Source organism: Arvicanthis niloticus, chromosome 2 (assembly GCF_011762505.2).
Source record: "Arvicanthis niloticus isolate mArvNil1 chromosome 2, mArvNil1.pat.X, whole genome shotgun sequence".
NCBI classification, from domain to species: domain Eukaryota; kingdom Metazoa; phylum Chordata; class Mammalia; order Rodentia; family Muridae; genus Arvicanthis; species Arvicanthis niloticus.
Genome location: NC_047659.1, coordinates 74,873,108 through 74,890,916, shown reverse-complemented (window position 1 = coordinate 74,890,916; position 17,809 = coordinate 74,873,108). Strand labels below are relative to the sequence as shown.

General features: G+C 40.1%; 1 protein-coding gene and 1 long non-coding RNA gene across 2 annotated transcripts in view; one reads left to right on the top strand and one right to left on the bottom strand.

Moving 5' to 3' along the window:
* Positions 1-256: 256 nt before the first annotated feature.
* LOC117702369 (uncharacterized) lies at positions 257-4,116 on the bottom strand. The gene is made up of 3 exons (XR_013108710.1): positions 3,774-4,116; positions 2,590-2,662; positions 257-1,009 (listed from the first exon to the last, which is right to left on the bottom strand). It is a non-coding gene; the product is annotated as an uncharacterized LOC117702369 (long non-coding RNA).
* A 55-nt stretch (positions 4,117-4,171) lies between these two features.
* Trim44 (tripartite motif containing 44) overlaps positions 4,172-17,809 on the top strand; it is a 101,893-nt gene continuing 88,255 nt past the window's right edge. The window contains exon 1 of the mRNA XM_034494414.2: positions 4,172-5,274. Within this exon, the coding sequence (XP_034350305.1) occupies positions 4,606-5,274 (669 nt within the window). The 5' untranslated portion in view covers positions 4,172-4,605. The remainder of the gene's footprint in view (positions 5,275-17,809) is intronic.

The following is a 17,809-nucleotide window of genomic DNA, read 5'->3' as shown; positions in this document are numbered from 1 at the left end:
GAACTAGTAGGAAGGAGAGAGAATCTCAGCTCAGGTACACTCTGGTTGGGTCACCTTTATTAAGTTGTTGTTTTGCTGTGTGTGTGTGTGTGTGTGTGTGTGTGTGTGTGTGTGCGCACGTACACATGAGCACCCACGTTTGTTTTGTTTTCCCAGAATTTCCATTTCCTCATTTGTATGGAGTTCAAATTGTCAGGTAGCTAGTTAGATACTAGCAGGTTTAGAGGAATGAACCTCTACCTTATTGTCAGCAACTTGTAAAAACAGAACCCAAACTACAAGTCTCTGATTACAGAGCCAAAGAATGAGATCTGAGCCCTATCTCTGGCCCTAGTTAGAGACATTGTTATTCTAAACTTCCTGGAGGTCATTAATAGATAACCAAGTTTTGTGAAATTAATGTTTAGCAGCAGGCTTTCTGGTACTGATCATTGTTCCCTCCTGTAAGAATCAATCCAAGTGGACCTGTCAATCACCTGGATAAAAACCCACACCACAGGGAAAGCCGTCTGTTCTAGAGACTTTAGAAACAGGCTAAAACTGCCAAAATTCGAGATCAGCATAATGTTCTCTTTGGCTCTTGCCCAACAGTCACCCCTTAAGAGTAAGCATTGCTTTACAATGGTCCACTTGGCCCCTGTCCACTCTCAACCCTTGAGAAGGCTCTACTGTACTCTGTAATAAACTCCACCTCTCTTCTACACTATGCTTTGTGTGTCTTGTCTGAATTTTTTTAGTGGAGGTTCCCAGGGCCAGAAAGTCACAGGAAGTCACAGGGAGACCCTCAGTGATAGAATGTTTAAAGGCTTAAGACCTAACAGCTACATAACAACACACACTTGCCTTTTAGAAATATATCATTTATTTCTGAGACGCTCACATGCATTCATAGGAGTCACAGCTGCAAAATGCTCTGTCCTCCACATCTGCCTGCCGAGGAGATAGATGCCTCACAGCTGCTGTTAACCACAGTGAGAAGACAATGCCGGTGCCAAGTGTGCTGAGCAGCCTGAAGATAATTCAAAGGTTTGAAGTAACTGCTATGCAGCAATAGATCACAAGTGCAGACTTTATTTCAGAGATGCTCTTCTGTAATAAAACTCTAAAATTGGAAAGGCTTTGGACTTGGGCACCAGGAAGAAGCTAGAGGATTTTGAGGTGAATATTAGTGAAGAAAGGACAAAAAAAAAAAAAAAAAAAAAAAAAAACAAAAAACCAAAAAATAAAACAACAACAACCCTCAAAGAAACTAGTAGTTGAATTTTAGTGGTCTTTGAGATAATGTAAGAAGTTTGGCTTGGTTCTTTTTCTCAGTCCCATGCTCCCCAGAAATAAGATTCAGACTCAAAATATATTGATAAATACCTTGGCCATATAGCTAGGCTTTTCCTTTTACTAGATCATAACTTAAATTATCCCATTTATTTTAACCTATTTTCTGCCATTTGGCTGATTACCTGTGCTCAGGTACCCTGCCTCTGTCTTGTCACATTTTCCTGGGCAAATCTTCTAGCACCTGGCTCTATCTCAGAATTCTTTCTGTGTGCGTCCTGCATGTTCTACTTCCTATTTTCTGTCTAAGCCATAGGCCATCAGATTTATTACTGGCAAGTGCCATATCCATATAGATATAAGGATATTCTCTCTGTAAGATAGCTATAGGTGAGAACTTAAAGAGAAAATGTTATTGGAAACTAGAAGTGGCATTTGTTATATAGAGACAGAAGGTTAGTAGCACTGCCACCTATAGTGATGTGGAAAATAGAAACTGTGCATAATCAATTGGATGTTGTAGCCAAAGTCATTTCCCTGAAGAGTGTTGAAGGAATTGCTTGATACCTTTTCAAATGTGAAAGAAAGAATGCTACAAAAAAAAAGTCTAGTTTGAAAATTTCCAGCTAAATGTGCAGATAATGCTAAAATAAAGAAATGGCTTCAAGACAAAGACAATTCCACGATGTTGCAAATACCAGTGATAGACTGAGAGTATGACTATATAATCCTTTATTTAGAACTCAAAACTGCCCATTGCAAGGAATCAAAAAAATCACATAGACAAAAATAGTACTTCAAAGATGCACCAGGATGTGTGCCTCAGCGGCTTCAGCAGAGGGGCAGTCTCAGTAGAGAAGGGTTCATTTTTTTTTTTTTTTTTTTTTTTAAAACAGATTTATAGGTATAAATTTTGTGTAACAGAATAAACTGAATTTTAAAAGTATTACAAACAGGGATGGAGAAAGTATAACTTAAAGTGGCATTCAGACTTGCTAGAGTCTATTGTTAGAAATCAAAGTGACAAAGTATACAGTTCCAAACATGTATTGCTTTAAACGGAAAAGGAATGAAGAGTCCAACAGGTGAACTCAAGAACTATAGAAAGTCCTTCGCACACAGGAATAGGCCTGAAAGCCCTAACCAAAGAAGTGCCAACATGTATCTGACTGGGCTGAAGGATCCCCATGGACCCTCCCATCAGAGCTTCCTAACTTCCTTTTGAACAGATTATTTCAGCTATGCTGAGCCTATCCCACCAGTGTTTCTGGGAGTCCAGGAAACACTGATGTTAAGATGAACAGGAGAGAGGCTTACCTTAAGACATACCTGGGAGCTTTATCCACATTTACATGACTCTGGGGTGATGGTACCTGGGTTGACTCTTCTACTATGGGAAAAAGTGAAAGTATTTTAATTTTGGGAGATGGATAGATCATTGAGTGAAGATATAGAAGTCATTTCTTGAGAAATAAATGGAAGGAAAACAGAAATGTGCACAGAATTGGAACAAAACAAACTATGTCCCCAGCATTCTATAGAATTGTTCTGAAGTTAAAAAGAAAAAAAAAAAAAAACCAAAACCCCTAGCTTTCTAAAAAATTATATTTAACAAAAGCTGCACAGAGATTAAATATATATTAAGAGACATAAAACATTATTTAAAATGTCTATTAATCTATATCCCTTGATGTTTTTGTGGAGATGTGGAAATCCTAGCACTCTTATTTAAAGAAATCACCCATCTCTTTCTCCTTTCCTCCTCTCTGCCCCCACTTCTCTCAAAGATAGGATCTATGTAGCCCTAGTTGTCCTGGAACCCCTTAGTAGAAGGTACTAGCCTCAAACTCAGAGATCCATTGGTCTCTGCCTCCCAAGTGCTGGAAAAGCATGCATCACATGCCCAGATATTTTCCTTTCTGTAACCCACTTTCCCTCTGCCCTACTAGACCAAAATGTCCCCTTTCCTCTCTCAAATACAAAAATTTTTCTGTTACTGGAAAGACAACCATAGAAGGCAGGAAAGGGAAATGCCTACATTACCAGCAATTACCAAAATTACCAAAAATGTCTTATGTTTAAGATACAAAATGACCTTCTAAGAGTCATTGTCAGCATCAACTACAAATTGTGCTAAAACTAATAAAGCCTAGTGATCTCTACAGACTCCTTTACATTTAATCCACAAATCCTCACAAAGAAGACATTGCTATTATTTCTATTTTACGTAGTGTTTTTGGTTTGTTTTTAATGTAGAAAAACAGAAAGATGAATTAAGTTGTCCATGATTACAAAACTAAGTGGTGGCCTTAGGATCTGGGGACTCTAGCGGATAAAGTTCTAAAAACAGGCTTTGAAAACACCACAAAAAGATCTAGCATAGTCTGGGGCATTTTAACACTGCCTAATGTCTATCAGTCACTTTCCTTTCCCTTGGAGACTGAATCTAGAGTGAATCTAGAGTGACCGGTTAGTGACTGGGTGTTGGAATCTCACTTCACCTGCCACAGCTATTAACCAGAGATTCTGAATCCCTGGGAGGCCGGGATGCAAATAGACTTTGCAAACACACTAGGTAGAGTATTGCTTTGGATCGAAAAATGTTGCCTGTTTGCTCAGCCAGACTGAGACCCCAGGAGCGTAGAAGAACCAACGCAGCCCTTTTGGGGGACATTATGGAAATCCCAGGAGGTCAGGTTCGGTGTGAGAAAGAGCCTTGGCCCCTTGAAAATCCTGGGGCTGTAATGGGGCGGGGACAATGTCTCTAGAGTGACATAAGTCCGCAGGGACCGCAGGCTAGTGGTTTTCGGTCAGGTTGACACCTCCAGGGAGGGCGTGGGGGAGGCGGGGCCCGTCGCCAGCTCAGTGAAGGAAGACCGCGTTCGAGCTTCTCCTTCCGGGGGGATGCGCAGCCCCGCGGGAAAACACTGAAAAAGGTCCTTGCCGCTTTAAGTGACTCAGGAAGTGAAAGGAGGCCGCTGACTGCGTGGGCAAAGTGGAACCGGGGCGGCGTGGGCCCGCGGCGGCCGCGAGCTTGCCGGGCAACGGAGGCCGAGTTGCGCGGCGCAGGGGCCGACGGGGCGCGGGCTGCCGCGCCGGAAGTGGCGCGTGAGGGACGGGGCGCGGCGCGGCGCGTAGCGGAGAGACCGAGTGGGCGCCAGGCCCAGCGCTGACGGCTGGCCGGGCCCTCAGGCCTCAGCAGCTGCAGACTTGCGGTGCAGCCCAGCGGGGCGGCCGGCCAGTCCCCGGGGAGGCGGGCCTGCCTGAGGAGGGCCCGCGGTGAAGGCGGAGAGCGCGCAAGCCGCTAGGCCTCGGCCTCGTCCCTGCAGCCACATGGCCTCCGGAGTGGGCGCGGCCTGCGAGGAGCTGCCTCCCGACGGCACGTGTGACGAGTGCGAACCCGACGAGGCGCCCGGGGCGGAGGAGGTGTGCCGCGACTGCGGCTTCTGCTACTGCCGCCGCCACGCCGAAGCGCATCGCCAGAAGTTCCTCAGCCACCGCCTGGCTGCGTACGTCCATGGCGCCCAGGCTTGGACTCCGCCAGCCAGCGGGGACGACGCGCTCCCCGAAGACGTCGAGGCCAAAGGGGAGGCCGAAGGCGAGGTAGAGAGCGAGGTGGGGGAAGAAGAGAGCGAGTCCGAGGTAGACAGTGAGTCGGAGGAAGAGAGCGAGACAGAGGAAGACAGTGAGGACGAGAGTGATGAGGAGAGCGAAGAAGACAGCGAGGAAGAGATGGAAGATGAGCAGGAAAGTGAGGCAGAGGAAGACAACCAAGAAGGAGAATCTGAGGCAGAAGGAGAAACTGAGGCAGAAAGCGAATTTGACCCCGAAATAGAGATGGAAGCGGAGAGAGTGGCCAAGAGGAAGTGTCCAGACCATGGGCTGGATTTGAGCACCTATTGCCAGGAAGATAGGCAGCTCATCTGTGTCCTGTGTCCAGTCATTGGGGCTCACCGGGGCCACCAGCTGTCCACGCTAGATGAAGCCTTCGAAGAACTGAGAGTGAGTATTGGGCATTCAAACATGTCTAAAGGGGATAGGACCTCCCAATTTCAGATACCATAGCTGTGACCACGTTCATTTTCATGTATCAACAAAACGAGTCGCCATGTTGGGAGCAGTGTGTAGTCTACCATTTTGGTTGAGTTGGCAGGTCGTTGGTTCTCATCTGTGAAAATACAAGTACCCAGAAAATCTTGGGTATAATTTCTGGCAAATTGCAAATTACTTTCCCCTGGATCTCAGGTAGACCATTCCTTGAGAATTGTGACGCCATTTAGGCCAATTTTGTACATCATCACTACTGTTAGGATAAGTGTTTTTGACTTAGGGCTCTTGCTATGACAATTCTGCCCAACCGATAACGTTAGAAACCATGATTTTTGACAAAACCAGGTAGCTTGTTCCTCTGGTAGAAGACTCCAAAGGTGATGGTACAGTTATTTTTGTGTGTGCCTTGAGTTGCCTTAGGTTCCTTGGTTTTTGAGACTTAGGAAACAAATATAGCTGGAAGCCTAATTGGTGTGGAGATGGAGGCTTTTATGTTCACTGGCTAGACTTTGATGTATTGAGCTTGGACCTGGTTTTGGTCAGCATTAGACATTTAGTAAATATTGATTGCATTTGGGTTGCCTTTTATGTATACAGTGAACCGATACATTGATGATAAGAATAGTTTTTCTGTGTTCATTAAGTAATAAGTGTTGGTAAACAAATGTCTTATTATGGCCTTTGTTTTCCTATGCAGTCTTATAACTGCAGGCCTCAAAATAGCTACTATTTTGATAGTGAAAAAAATCCGTATTAATATTTCCTTTATTCCTACTTTTATTATATGAAGTACACATTCAGAAGTGTACAAAACATATAATTTAACAAATAACCGCAAAGGAAACACTCATGAGACCTCCATCCAGATCAGAAATTGTTATTAGCACTTATTACTAACTGTATTATTATTAATTATTATTATTAGTAGTAGTAGTATTAACTATTATTATTGGTACTATTGACACTTCATAACTTTTTCCAGTTTTAACTGTGTCTTGGTAGCCATTTTCCTGACTTTTGGGCTAACAGTTTTCTTGGTTATTATTGTGTTTACAGCATTTGTATGCATTTCTAAACTTGAATTGACAGCATTTACATTATTGACATGCAGTGTTTTGAGTTTGGGTTTTTTTTAAAGACATTTGTGCAATTCATCTATTGACTGATTTATTTTTCATTGGTGTATTGAATTCCATTTTATAGATATGCCAGAAATCACTGTGTACATGAAATCTGACTTGTTTTCCACTTCTGGAATTTATTGCTTTTATAAACAGTTACTTAGCAAGGTGGCTCATGCTTATAATTCCAGCATTCCAGAGGTGAATGTAGTAGGATCAGAGTTCAGGGTCACTCTCAGTTCTCTAGTGAGTTTGAAGCCAGCCTATTATGTGAGATTCCTGTCTCAAAAACAAAATGACACACCCCCTCAAAAAATAATGCAGGTGTAAGTATTCTCGGTCATGCCTCCTGATACCCATTTTTCTATACTTAACTGGAAATAGTACTGTCTGCTTTCCAAGTGGTGGTTCTAGTATGCATGATTATGAAGACACTTCTTGTTGTCCTGAGTATTCTTCACCACTTGTTATTAATCATATTTTTAATTTTTCTCAACGTGGTAATTATGTAACATGGTATATTGTGGTTTTAATTGCATTCTTTTGGTTTCTAAGTATCTTTTGTATTTCCTCTTTTGTAAAGTACCATTAGGTCAAAAGAGCAAACTTAGAGTTAGGTTATCTCTTTTTTTTCTCACTAACTTACAGGAGTATATATATGTACACATATACATGTGTGTTTGTGTGTGTGTATATTTCTTTAGTGTTTATATTTATTTTTAATACTTTCTGTTTATGGATTTTCTTTTCCTTTTCTAATATATGAATAGTACCACGAAGCTACTACACAGTAGGTCGGCAAGTATATTTATCAGAAGTTGATAAAGCTGAAGGTAAAAGGGATGGCTTGGTGTCTAGTCAGAATCTCCCTTAAGTGGTTCTGTGCAAAGATTCTTCAAGGTCTCAGCCTTGGGAGTTCCACTTCAGCCTCAACTTGAGGATTTTTTTGTTGTTCAGTCTGGGATGGCAGCTTATTTTCATGTACTTTTTCCTGTTGGCTGCTTGAATATTTTTAACTTGCAGCTAAACTGTTGGGTGAGGAATGAGCACTGATACTCATAGACCTCTCTGAGACGAAGGCAGAGTCTAGTCAAGGAGCAAAGCTTTATAGTTCTGGTATGTGGGGTAGAGATGAGAAAAGCAAAAACCTGGCCCAGGGGAGGCAGATGCTCACAGATGGACAGACAACATTGTAAGTGGGAAAATAAAACTGATTTTGATTAAAATGTAGTTTTGCTTTTTTGTTGGTTTTCGTTTTTATTGTTTTTTTTGAATATATATATATATATATATATATATATATATATATATATATATATAAATTCTTTTTTTGGAGTACATAGAGGAGCACTTTGAAGAGTTGTTTCTTAGCCTTTTGGATAAGATGAAGTGTAGAGGAGAGTTAAGTCTGACACCATGTGGGAATTTAGAGAAAGAAAGTGGTTTTAGCCAGAGGCATGACCAGGATTGGTTTATTTGAGAAAGCAGTATTTGAGATATGCTTTGAAAGCTGGAAAGGACTGAATAAGGTAGGTATGATATTAGACAAGCCTTCTCTATCCTGCCATAGCAACAATGTGTATACATTTATTGTATCACAAAATACTGGGTTTTATGTCAGTGTTAGGTCTGTTCCCTCTATGCTATAAGCTCTTATAAGTCTAGTAGTATATATTAGTCATCATTGTATTCCCAGCACCTAGCACCAGGCCTATCGGATAATAAACACACATGAAATACTTGTTAAATGTATGCTATGAAGTATAATAATTTTATCTAATTCCAGGGCATTGCTGAAGAAGTGATAAGGAGATTGTGTTGTAGTGTATCAATATTTATATTGGGACTAAGTTCAACTATACATAAAGTAATGGAATAACCTTAGCAGCCTTCATATAGCATGGATGCATATTTCTTCCTGGTGTAAGCAAAGTCTAGATATAGGCAGTCTAGGGTTAGGGGAAGCATGAAGTTGTATCTTGGTGCTTACCAGCTCCTCTCTGATATCTTTGTTACAAACTGAGATGGCCTCTGGAGGTCTAGCCAGCAGTTCTGACTTCTAAGATAACAGAAATAGAAGTGAAAGACACACCCATCTATTTTCTCTCCAGAAGTGTATATTCTGGCTTAGGTTTCATGGGGCAGACCTTAATCCCATGGTTTATCTAGTTTCAGGAGAGGATGAGAAATGATTTCTCCAAGCTATAATAAGTTAAAAGGTGACACTGTTATTAAGGAGGACTGGCAGGGTGAATCACAAAGTCTTTGCCCTGCTTATCTTTACAGTTCTAGCTGTGTCACATTGGCTAATTCAGTCAGCTTCTCTGAGTCTTTGTTTCTTCTAACATGAGCATGGTGTGTGCCTCTGTGGCCTGGCAGGACATTGGATCTTTATGAACCCTGATAGGGTATAAGTTGTGTTGAATTTCAGATTTTGACTCAATACTCACTTAGAGTAATAAGTGAAAAATCACAATTTTCACTGCAAAGAAAATAAGAGTTTATTCCAGAGCCAAGTATGAGTAATCATTGCTTAGGAACACAGATTCAGTTACCCTATTCAGGTTACCTTATTCCAACATGGTAACAGTTCCATGAAGTTTTATAGTAACAGAACAAAGAAGGCCATGGATAAAGGTGTCTTAAAAATCCGTTGATGGGAAAAAAATCCATTGATGGGGACATAAGATGCATAGGTTACAGCAAAATGGGGACACATGGGTCCTCAGGCATCCAGAAGCACGAAGAAAACTTGGCATCTGCCTTCATTCTGTTCTGTGACTGAAGGAGAAAAATAAGTTCTTGTCCCTAACCTTTCTTCTTAAATCATCTTGACTTTTGAGAAGAGAAAAATCTGAAAGTTCAGACCATCTTTCAGATGAAGATCAGAATTCACGAGGGCCAGGTTACCTCCTCAGCTATTAACAGACTCATGGTTTAACAAACTACTAGATTACATGCAGGACCTGAGCGAGGAAATTAATAGTGGGCAGGACCACACCTTAGCCAGGATTGCTTAATTAAATCTAAAATTCACCTCAATACCCTTAAGACAGATTTGGAGTCAATAAACCCTTATTTTGGTTCTACATCCCAGTGTTGAATAAGTCTTGTTTTCTGCTCTCTGCCTTTATTCATCTCTTTAATTGGTGTACTGGGACTGGGTAGCCCTAATACTGCTCCAAGAACTCAGTTATCACTAGGGTCAGTCATGGGAGGCTCTGGGGATATTAGCAGTTCAAGTGGAGGGAATGGGTGTAAAGGGTGTAGGATGGAACAGACTTGCTGAGATGGTTGAAAGAATGCTGGTGACTAAGGAGTAACGGCAGGCTTGGAACAGTGGTGTGGAGTAACAGTCAAGCCACTAAGCAGGCCATTATAAAGAATTTGGATTTTCTTCTTAGTGACCTTGTTCTGCTTAAGCAAGAGAGAGAATCTGATTTCTGTTCTTAAGTCTTTACTCAGCTTTCATGGTAGTGTACACCTTTAATCCTACACATGGGAGACTAAGCTGGGAGAATGGCAAGAAAGTTCCTACATCATGAGGCCCTGTCTCAACAAAAACAAGAGCAGAACAAAGAAGCAAAAACTCAGCCTCACAAAACAAAACAAAACTGGACTCAGCTTTTTTATGGAGAAAATGAAATATAAGGTAGCAAAGAGTGTGAGGAGTATTACCACTTGCCCAGTGTGGGGAGTAGAAGATAGTGAAGAACATACAGATTTAACATACATTTCAGAGTTAGGTTTAAAGCAGAGAGATGGCTCGGCTGTTAAGAATGCTTACTGCTCTTCTAGAGGACCAGAGTTCAGTTTCCAGAGTTGAGTGGCTCAAGAACCACCTATAACTACAGCTCTAGGGGATCCAACACCCTCCTCTGGCCTTTGTGGCACCGGCACCTGTGTGGCATACATAGACATGTACACAGAGAAACATAAATTAAAAAAGAAACTCTTTAAAAACAACAGTAACAACAAAAAACACTTGGTAATAGATTTCAGATCCAAGGATGATTTTGAGTCTAAGGAACCAAAGATGGTTGCCCAGTATGAAAGTGAGTTTCAAGTTGGAAATTAAATAAAATACAGAAGGTGGTAAATACTTTTACTTGTGGGGTGGTAATATTAATTTTTCATTTCATTTCTTTTTTTTAACAGAAATGTTTAGTTGTTACATTTTAATTCTAGACTATAAAGTAATAAGTTCCACTGTGGCATTTTCATGTATACTTTGTTTTTGTTGATTCCTTGCCTCAACTCCCACATTTGTCCCCTTTCCTTCCTCCTGTTGGTCTCTTTCTTTCTCTGGGTGACCTGTGTTCCATTTTCATGTCACATGTATTCTGCTTCCCTTTCACATCTCTCCCCTTCCACTCATGGTTCTAGTTTCATGACCTACACATCTCCTACATAAACTTACAGAAAATTAAATTCTAGGATCCACATACGAGAAAACGTGCATTGTTTTTCTGAGTCTAGGTTGTTTTAATATAATTTCCAGTTCCATTCATTTTCCCAAAAAATCATTTCATTTTCATTATGAAGGAATAAAAATTCCATTGGTATGAGCGCCACATTGTATGTGCAGAAATATGGGTGAAGAGTTATTTATAGGAACATGGGCAACTTCAAGGCCACTCTACTGAAGAAAATGTCTTATTGTCACCATTAGTTGCTGTTGATCTGGGGAGAGGTGCCGACTGTTATATCCTTCCTTCTCCACAATGGAATGTTGATTGGCCAGTCTTGTGCAGATAATCATAACTCCTGAGAGTTTTAATTGTGTCATACCTAGAAGACAGCATCCACAGACTTTCACCCAGTTAGTTCCTTTAGTCTTACATCCTTTCAGCCTCCTCTTCCACAATTTCTGTGAACCGTGGAGTGAATGATAAGTCTCATTGAGGGCTAAGCATGAAATAATCATTTATACTTAGGATTTTCACTGCTTATGCATCTCTCTAGTAACTTGTCCACTGGGAAAAGAAGCTTCTCTGACCAAAACTGATGATAGCACTAACCTATTAGCATAAACACAAATATTTATAAAACAAGTTGATGGGCACATGATGTCCATTTAGCTAAATGTGGATGCTGATGCTGTAACTTCTCCACTAGGGCCCATGACCTCACTGGCCATGGGCGCTTAGTTAGGTTTCAATACCAGACATGAATTTTCTCTTGTGGATGCCATCCAAACAGAAAGGAGTTGGTTACCTCTAAAATGTTATGCCATCGTTGCACTAGTGTGCACATTACTGCCTACAACTTCACAGGATCCATAGCTGAGTAAAACTGTTAATGGCATCTCCCCTGCAGCAACCTGCATGGAACCTTCTGGCGCTCTGAAAGCTAGTCAGCATGGAGGAGACTCAGTTCTTACTTGATTACTTCATATCCTGCAACCAAAGTATGTTGTATCTTTAGTACTATGGTCTTAACACAGAGTTGTGGGGAGAATCCAACAGCAATAGCCAATAGCCATATCGTTTTGAGGCTCTCTGGAGCTTCCCTGGCTGGTAACTCAAAGGAAAATAGCCCATCTCTCCAACTGGAATTTTCATTTAACAACTTCATGGTTTCTGGGTCCACTCACTGAGTCCTCTGCAAACTTTTTAAAAATTCTTTTATATGTTTAAACTTTTGTACATTAGTATACGTTAAACATATTTCCCCTCATAATCTCCCTTTCCCAACCCTTGTCTTCTCCTTGGTCCCCTTAATACTACTTCTGCTTTCAAGTCACAGGTACATACACAAATACATCTAAGAACAAATACAAATAAGAGAATACATGCTATTTAGCATTTTGCCATTGTTTTAATTGGTTTATTAATATGAGTATCTCCAGTTGTTGCCATTGACATAATTTCATTTTTTTGAAAATATTTTCATTTTGTGTACATATTTTCCCATTCTTATGTTGGTTCCATAAATTAACTGTTGTGAATAGTGTTGCATTAAACATCTACCTCTGTATCTTTTTGTCTCCCTTGAGAGAGGCCTAGCTTTCCACAAACTAGCTCTGTAGATTAGGTTGGCCTCCCAACTCAAGAGATGCACCTGCCTCTGCTGGGATGAAAGGTGTGTGCCATCACAACCTGGCTTTTTGTTTGCTTTTTGTTATTTGTGTTTTGAGACTTGGTCTTGTTATGTAGCACTTGGCTGAGATGGAACTCACTGTGTAAACTAGGCTGGCCCTGAATTCACAGAAGTCGACCTGCTTCTGCCTCTCTGCCTCTCTGCTCCTCTCTGCCTCTTTGCCCCTCTCTGCCTTTCTGCCCCTCCCTCTGCCCCTATCCCTGCCAGTGTCTCTGCCTCTCTCTCTCTGCCTCTCTCTGCCACTGTCTCTGCCTCCTAAGTGCTGTGATTAAAGATGTGCACCAGCACACCTGTCTCCACTGTCACCTGCCTCCTGTATCTTTATCTTGATGTGTTTGCTGTGTTTTCCTCCAGGTTCTAGAGGAGAGCTCCTAGAGCCTAAGAGCTTCCACATTGCAGATTTTAGATTAAGGTCTTTGATTTATTGCCATTTGATTTTTGTGTAGGAAAATAAATACCAATCTAATTCCTTCTACACGTGGTTGCCCCATTTTCCAAGGACCTTTTTCCTGGTATGTATTTGACAGCTTTGTCAAAAATTAGGTGAGCATAGCTGTGTGGTTTCTGGGTCCTGTATTCTATTCTCTCAGTCTACATTTCTGTTTTATACAGTACCATAAAGTTTTATTGCTATGATTCTGTAATATAAGCCAAGATTAAATATTGTGATTATTCCTGCATTGATTTTTTTTTTTTCCTGCTTGGATTATTTTGGCTATTTGGGGGTCTTAGCCATAATGTTTTTTTATGTTTGTGAAGAATGCCATTTAAATTCTGATGTGGATTGTTAAATATGTAGACCACTTTTGGTGATACCATTATTTCAACAATATTAATTTTGTCAATCTTTGAGCATGGGAGGGCTTTCCATTATCTAGAGTCTTCAGTGGGTTTTTTTTATTTGTTTGTTTTTATGTCTTTAAGTTTTCATTATAGAGGTCTTTTAATTTTAACATGTCGTTTAGACTCAAGATTTTGTTTTGTTCTTAAGCTATTATAAATGGGATAGTTTTCCTAATTTGTTCATGGAAAGTTTGTTGGTGGTACATAAATTTTTTTTTAATCTTTATATCCTATTTCTTTGCTGAAGGTACTTACATCTAAAAATTTCCTTGTAGAGTTTTAAGTCTTTTAAGTATATGATTATATCATCTGAAAATACAAATATTTGCAGGTCTGATTTTTCCTTAACTATTAATATCTCCTCTCCTTTTTAACTTTTCATATTTTGAGCCAACCTTGTATCCCTGGGGTAACCAACTTCATCATGATATGATGATCTTAGCATTTTCTTGAATTTGGTTCTCAAGTATTTTGTTGAGAACTTTTGCATCTCTAGTCTGTTGTTTTGTCCTTAGTTTTGATATCAGGGTAATACTGACTTCAAAAGGCAAAGCATAAAGGTATATATAAAAAAAATAGGAATGAAAAGTTAGAGCAGTCTCTTCCTGGGTCCCAAAAATTGTAGAATGACTTTTGTGCTTGGGTTAGGAAGGGTAAATTGAGTCTGAAGACTTTTGCCTGTCAGATGATTTATGCTGGTGCTGAGCCTGAACCCTACAAGTCTCAGTCATTCTTCACTTTAGTAGCTTCCTTTTGCATATCAAAGGCTTCTGCTGTCCATATGTAGCTTTGTAGTTTATAGGCTGGGTATGCTCTTTTCTTTTTTGAGACTTCCCAGACGCTGTCCCCTAGGGTGTTTAATGTTCTATCTGGGGTAGATTGGGAGTATGTATGCCTCCCAAGTGTATTGGGAATGAGGGCGGCAAAACAGACTTGAGATTTGCACAGGACCTGTCTTGGTCCTTTCAAAACCTGGAAAGTATTAACTGCCCCACTGTAGGTGCCAAGTAGTTCTTTGTTCAGATTACTTGCCTCTACAGCAAAGTATGGCAAATGGTGGCTCTAGCAGTCTAATCTGCTTGCTAACCTCAGTCTCAGGAATACCAGACCTCATGATTAGTCTCAGTTGATGATGTCTACTGGATGGAAAGCAGGGTTCCTTTTCCCCGTGGACATCATTTCACTGAGCCTCTTCCCCCTGTATGTGTCTTCTTTTTAGTGTCCAGTTCTCTTTCAGGGTAGTCTCTCACTCTGGGCTTTGGTGGTTTGAGTTCTGGCTTTCTGGCTTCTAACATTTTCTTTTCTTAGACCTCCAGGGTAGCTCAATTTGAAACAGTATCTTTCCCCCTCTACTTGGTGCCTGAGCACTGTTCTCCTAGTGTAGTCTGCCAGATTGCTGGCTATTGTCAGAGTAATCACTATCTCCCCAGTTTAGCTGTGGACTTGTCTGATGGCTAGGGCTGATGGTCTCATTTTATCAGTTATCTCTTTGGTGAGGCTTCTGCTTCCCCTCCTCCTGCTGGGGAGCTATGTTTTGCGCTGAGGTTGTTAATGGCTCCACTTCTCTGAACTTTCCTGCTCCTCTGTCACTAAGTTTGAAATTTTGAGATTCTTCCTCTTTCTCTCTCTTTGAAATAGAATCTTTTTTTAGGCTAACTCTTAAGAGAAACCACTGTTGCTTTTCTTTAAAAAATGCATGTATAGTGTTTTGAGGATTTTAGGCCACTTGAAATCTGTACAAGAACACTGGATAAAGATCCTCTCATTTCTACTGGTTCATGTATTTACTACAGAAATAACAGTAATAAGACAGTGAAAGGGAGGCATAGACCAAAGAAAGGAAAGCCCAAGGCTCCTACTTCTAATGCCTTCTCTCTATTTTTAAAAATATATATGTAATTATATATTTATATATTATATAAATGTATTTATATTTTTATTGCCCATAAAATATATACTATATGAATTATTTTGCAAATTTAAAAGAACTCTCATAGTACATCTGCCATAAATCAAGATTTATACAGATCTACTCTGTTTTCTTTGTTACATCATATTTTATAGTTTTCAGTTCCATAATTTGTTATCCATTCAGTACTGTATGCTTATGGTATCTAGTTTTTCACTTCTGAAAATATTACAAATATTTTTGTGCATGCCCCTTAAGAGGAAGATGAGAGTGTACATGATAGACATGTGGTTTCAGAGTGGCATTTCCATGTTACAGATCCAAAACCAAGTGACATATGTATGGAATTTCCCCAAAGCCACTTAGTACTGACTATTATCAGATTAAAACATCCTTTTCATTCTGATGGGTAAGAAATAACATCTAATTATGAGTAACTCGGAACATCCTTTGTGTCTTCTGATGTATTTGTCAAAGTCATTTTCCATTTCATGTTCATATCCTCCATTCACAGTTTTTGGGAGCTCACTTGCCTTTTTTTGTACTGATTTATAAAAATTCCTTAAACATTTTTCATATATTGTTAATACTAATTTCTTCATGCATTTTATAAATCTTCATTTCCATCTTTCTGTTCCTGGTTTGCCCCTGATTGATTCTGTGATTTAGGATGCATAATTTAATTTCCACAACACCATTTTCATACACTGTGAAGTGTGAACACATTATCTCTGGTTGTCATTTTACTGTGAACTGTTAGTAAAATTGTTCAAGCCCTTTGTTCCTCAATGGGTTTTCACCAGCTATTTTTCTTAGCTATGACATGAGAATACATGACTTTTAAGTTTATTGAGGAATACCAGAAAAAGTATATGAAAGTGTTTTGGAGCTTTGCCTAAGAGGTGGGAGTCATTTTGTCCTTTAGTTTTACTGTGACTTATCCCTACAAACTGTCTTCTGTGAGAATTGGTTAGATGCTGAGCTTTAGGTGTCACAGCACAGCACTTGTTTATTTTGCACTCTTGGTGGAGAAAAAAGTTCATAAAGCAAGGTGTGCTTATGCTGACCAGTATCTTGGAAAGTATTATGGGATGCAGCCCATAATACATTGTCTTCTCCAGCCATGTTACTTGGTCTAAGATGACATGGTAGAATCTCTTCATTTATGGGACTAGATATATAGTGGCCATGGAAACAGAGAAAGTGTTTGCATACTTGGTTGAACAGCTATGCATAGGGCTCCATAGAGTACAGGGAAGGAATAGTTGTGGGGAATACAGGCTGTGGATGGGGTGAACTTGCACCAGGATCTTCCTTTTGTAGTTTTGCATCAGTTCTAGAACTTGTTAGAGACAGATCTGCCTAAGACTTTCATTTTCATTTTTATTTGGGGGTGGTTGTATTAGGGACGCTCTTCTTCATACTTTTATTTGAGGCTGAACATATAGCAGGCTCAATATAAAACCCAATGCATGTTTGAGAATAACTCTGAGTTGGCTGGAAATATAGAATGTAGGATTTCCTGAAGGGAGGCTCTCTCTGTGTCTCCCTAGGTAGGCGATGCTTTTAATGCTTTTTGGGCAGAAGGAAGGATTCTGCTGGTGAAATTCATTTATAAGAAAAGACAAAGGGTTTCCTCATCTCTATACTAGCAAGGCACAGCTGCCTTCAGTCTGTAGGCTGCTTAGGGATTCCTTCATTGTTTTCTGAAGGTGTTAATACATGGTTTGGTGCATTCCTTTCCCTTTCTTTTTTCTACAGCCTGAGGGAAAGTCATAATCCATTAGTGTTCTTGCTGAATAGTTTAAAAATGGGTCCTGGCAGCTGAAGTGAGAGAGAGAGAGAGAGTGAGAGAGAGAGAGAGAGAGTGAGAGAGAGGGAGAGAGAGAGTGTGTGTGTGTGTGTGTGTGTGTGTGTGTGTGTGTGTGTGTGTGTGTTGGGGATGGGGAAAACTTTCCAGGGACAATGATATCACCAGACAGGCTTTTTTTTTTGTCTGCTTATTTTATAAAACGCAGGGTTGTATCTGGTAACCGAACCCTTTTTTAGGTACTAAGGGTTCACCCTCCCTGGTTATATGACTTCTAGATTCCTGTTCCCAACTGTCAGTTGTAAAACCATAGAGATTAAAAGCTTAAATGAGTAGAGAAGCTGTTTTACAAAATAGAAATTACTAAACTTTAGAACCATGGCTAGAATGGAAATGTGATCTGAGTTGTGCTCAAAGAGCACATCTAAAGCAAATGCTAGACATGGTCACATGATCCTAGACCTACTTGTAGTCTTGGGAGGAGAAGGAGGTTAGTGGGAGAAGAAAGCCTTTAGTATATTTTAATATATGGAATGGACTATTACAAAGTATTTTGTTTGAGAGGAATTGAATTGACTTTGTAGATTTGAAGATGGTCCTACGATTGCTTTTGAGGCTGATTTTGAGTAAGTGATTTTTGCAATATGTTTATCCTTGCATTCCTTAATTGACCTTTTTCCCATAAAAATGACAATAATTGTC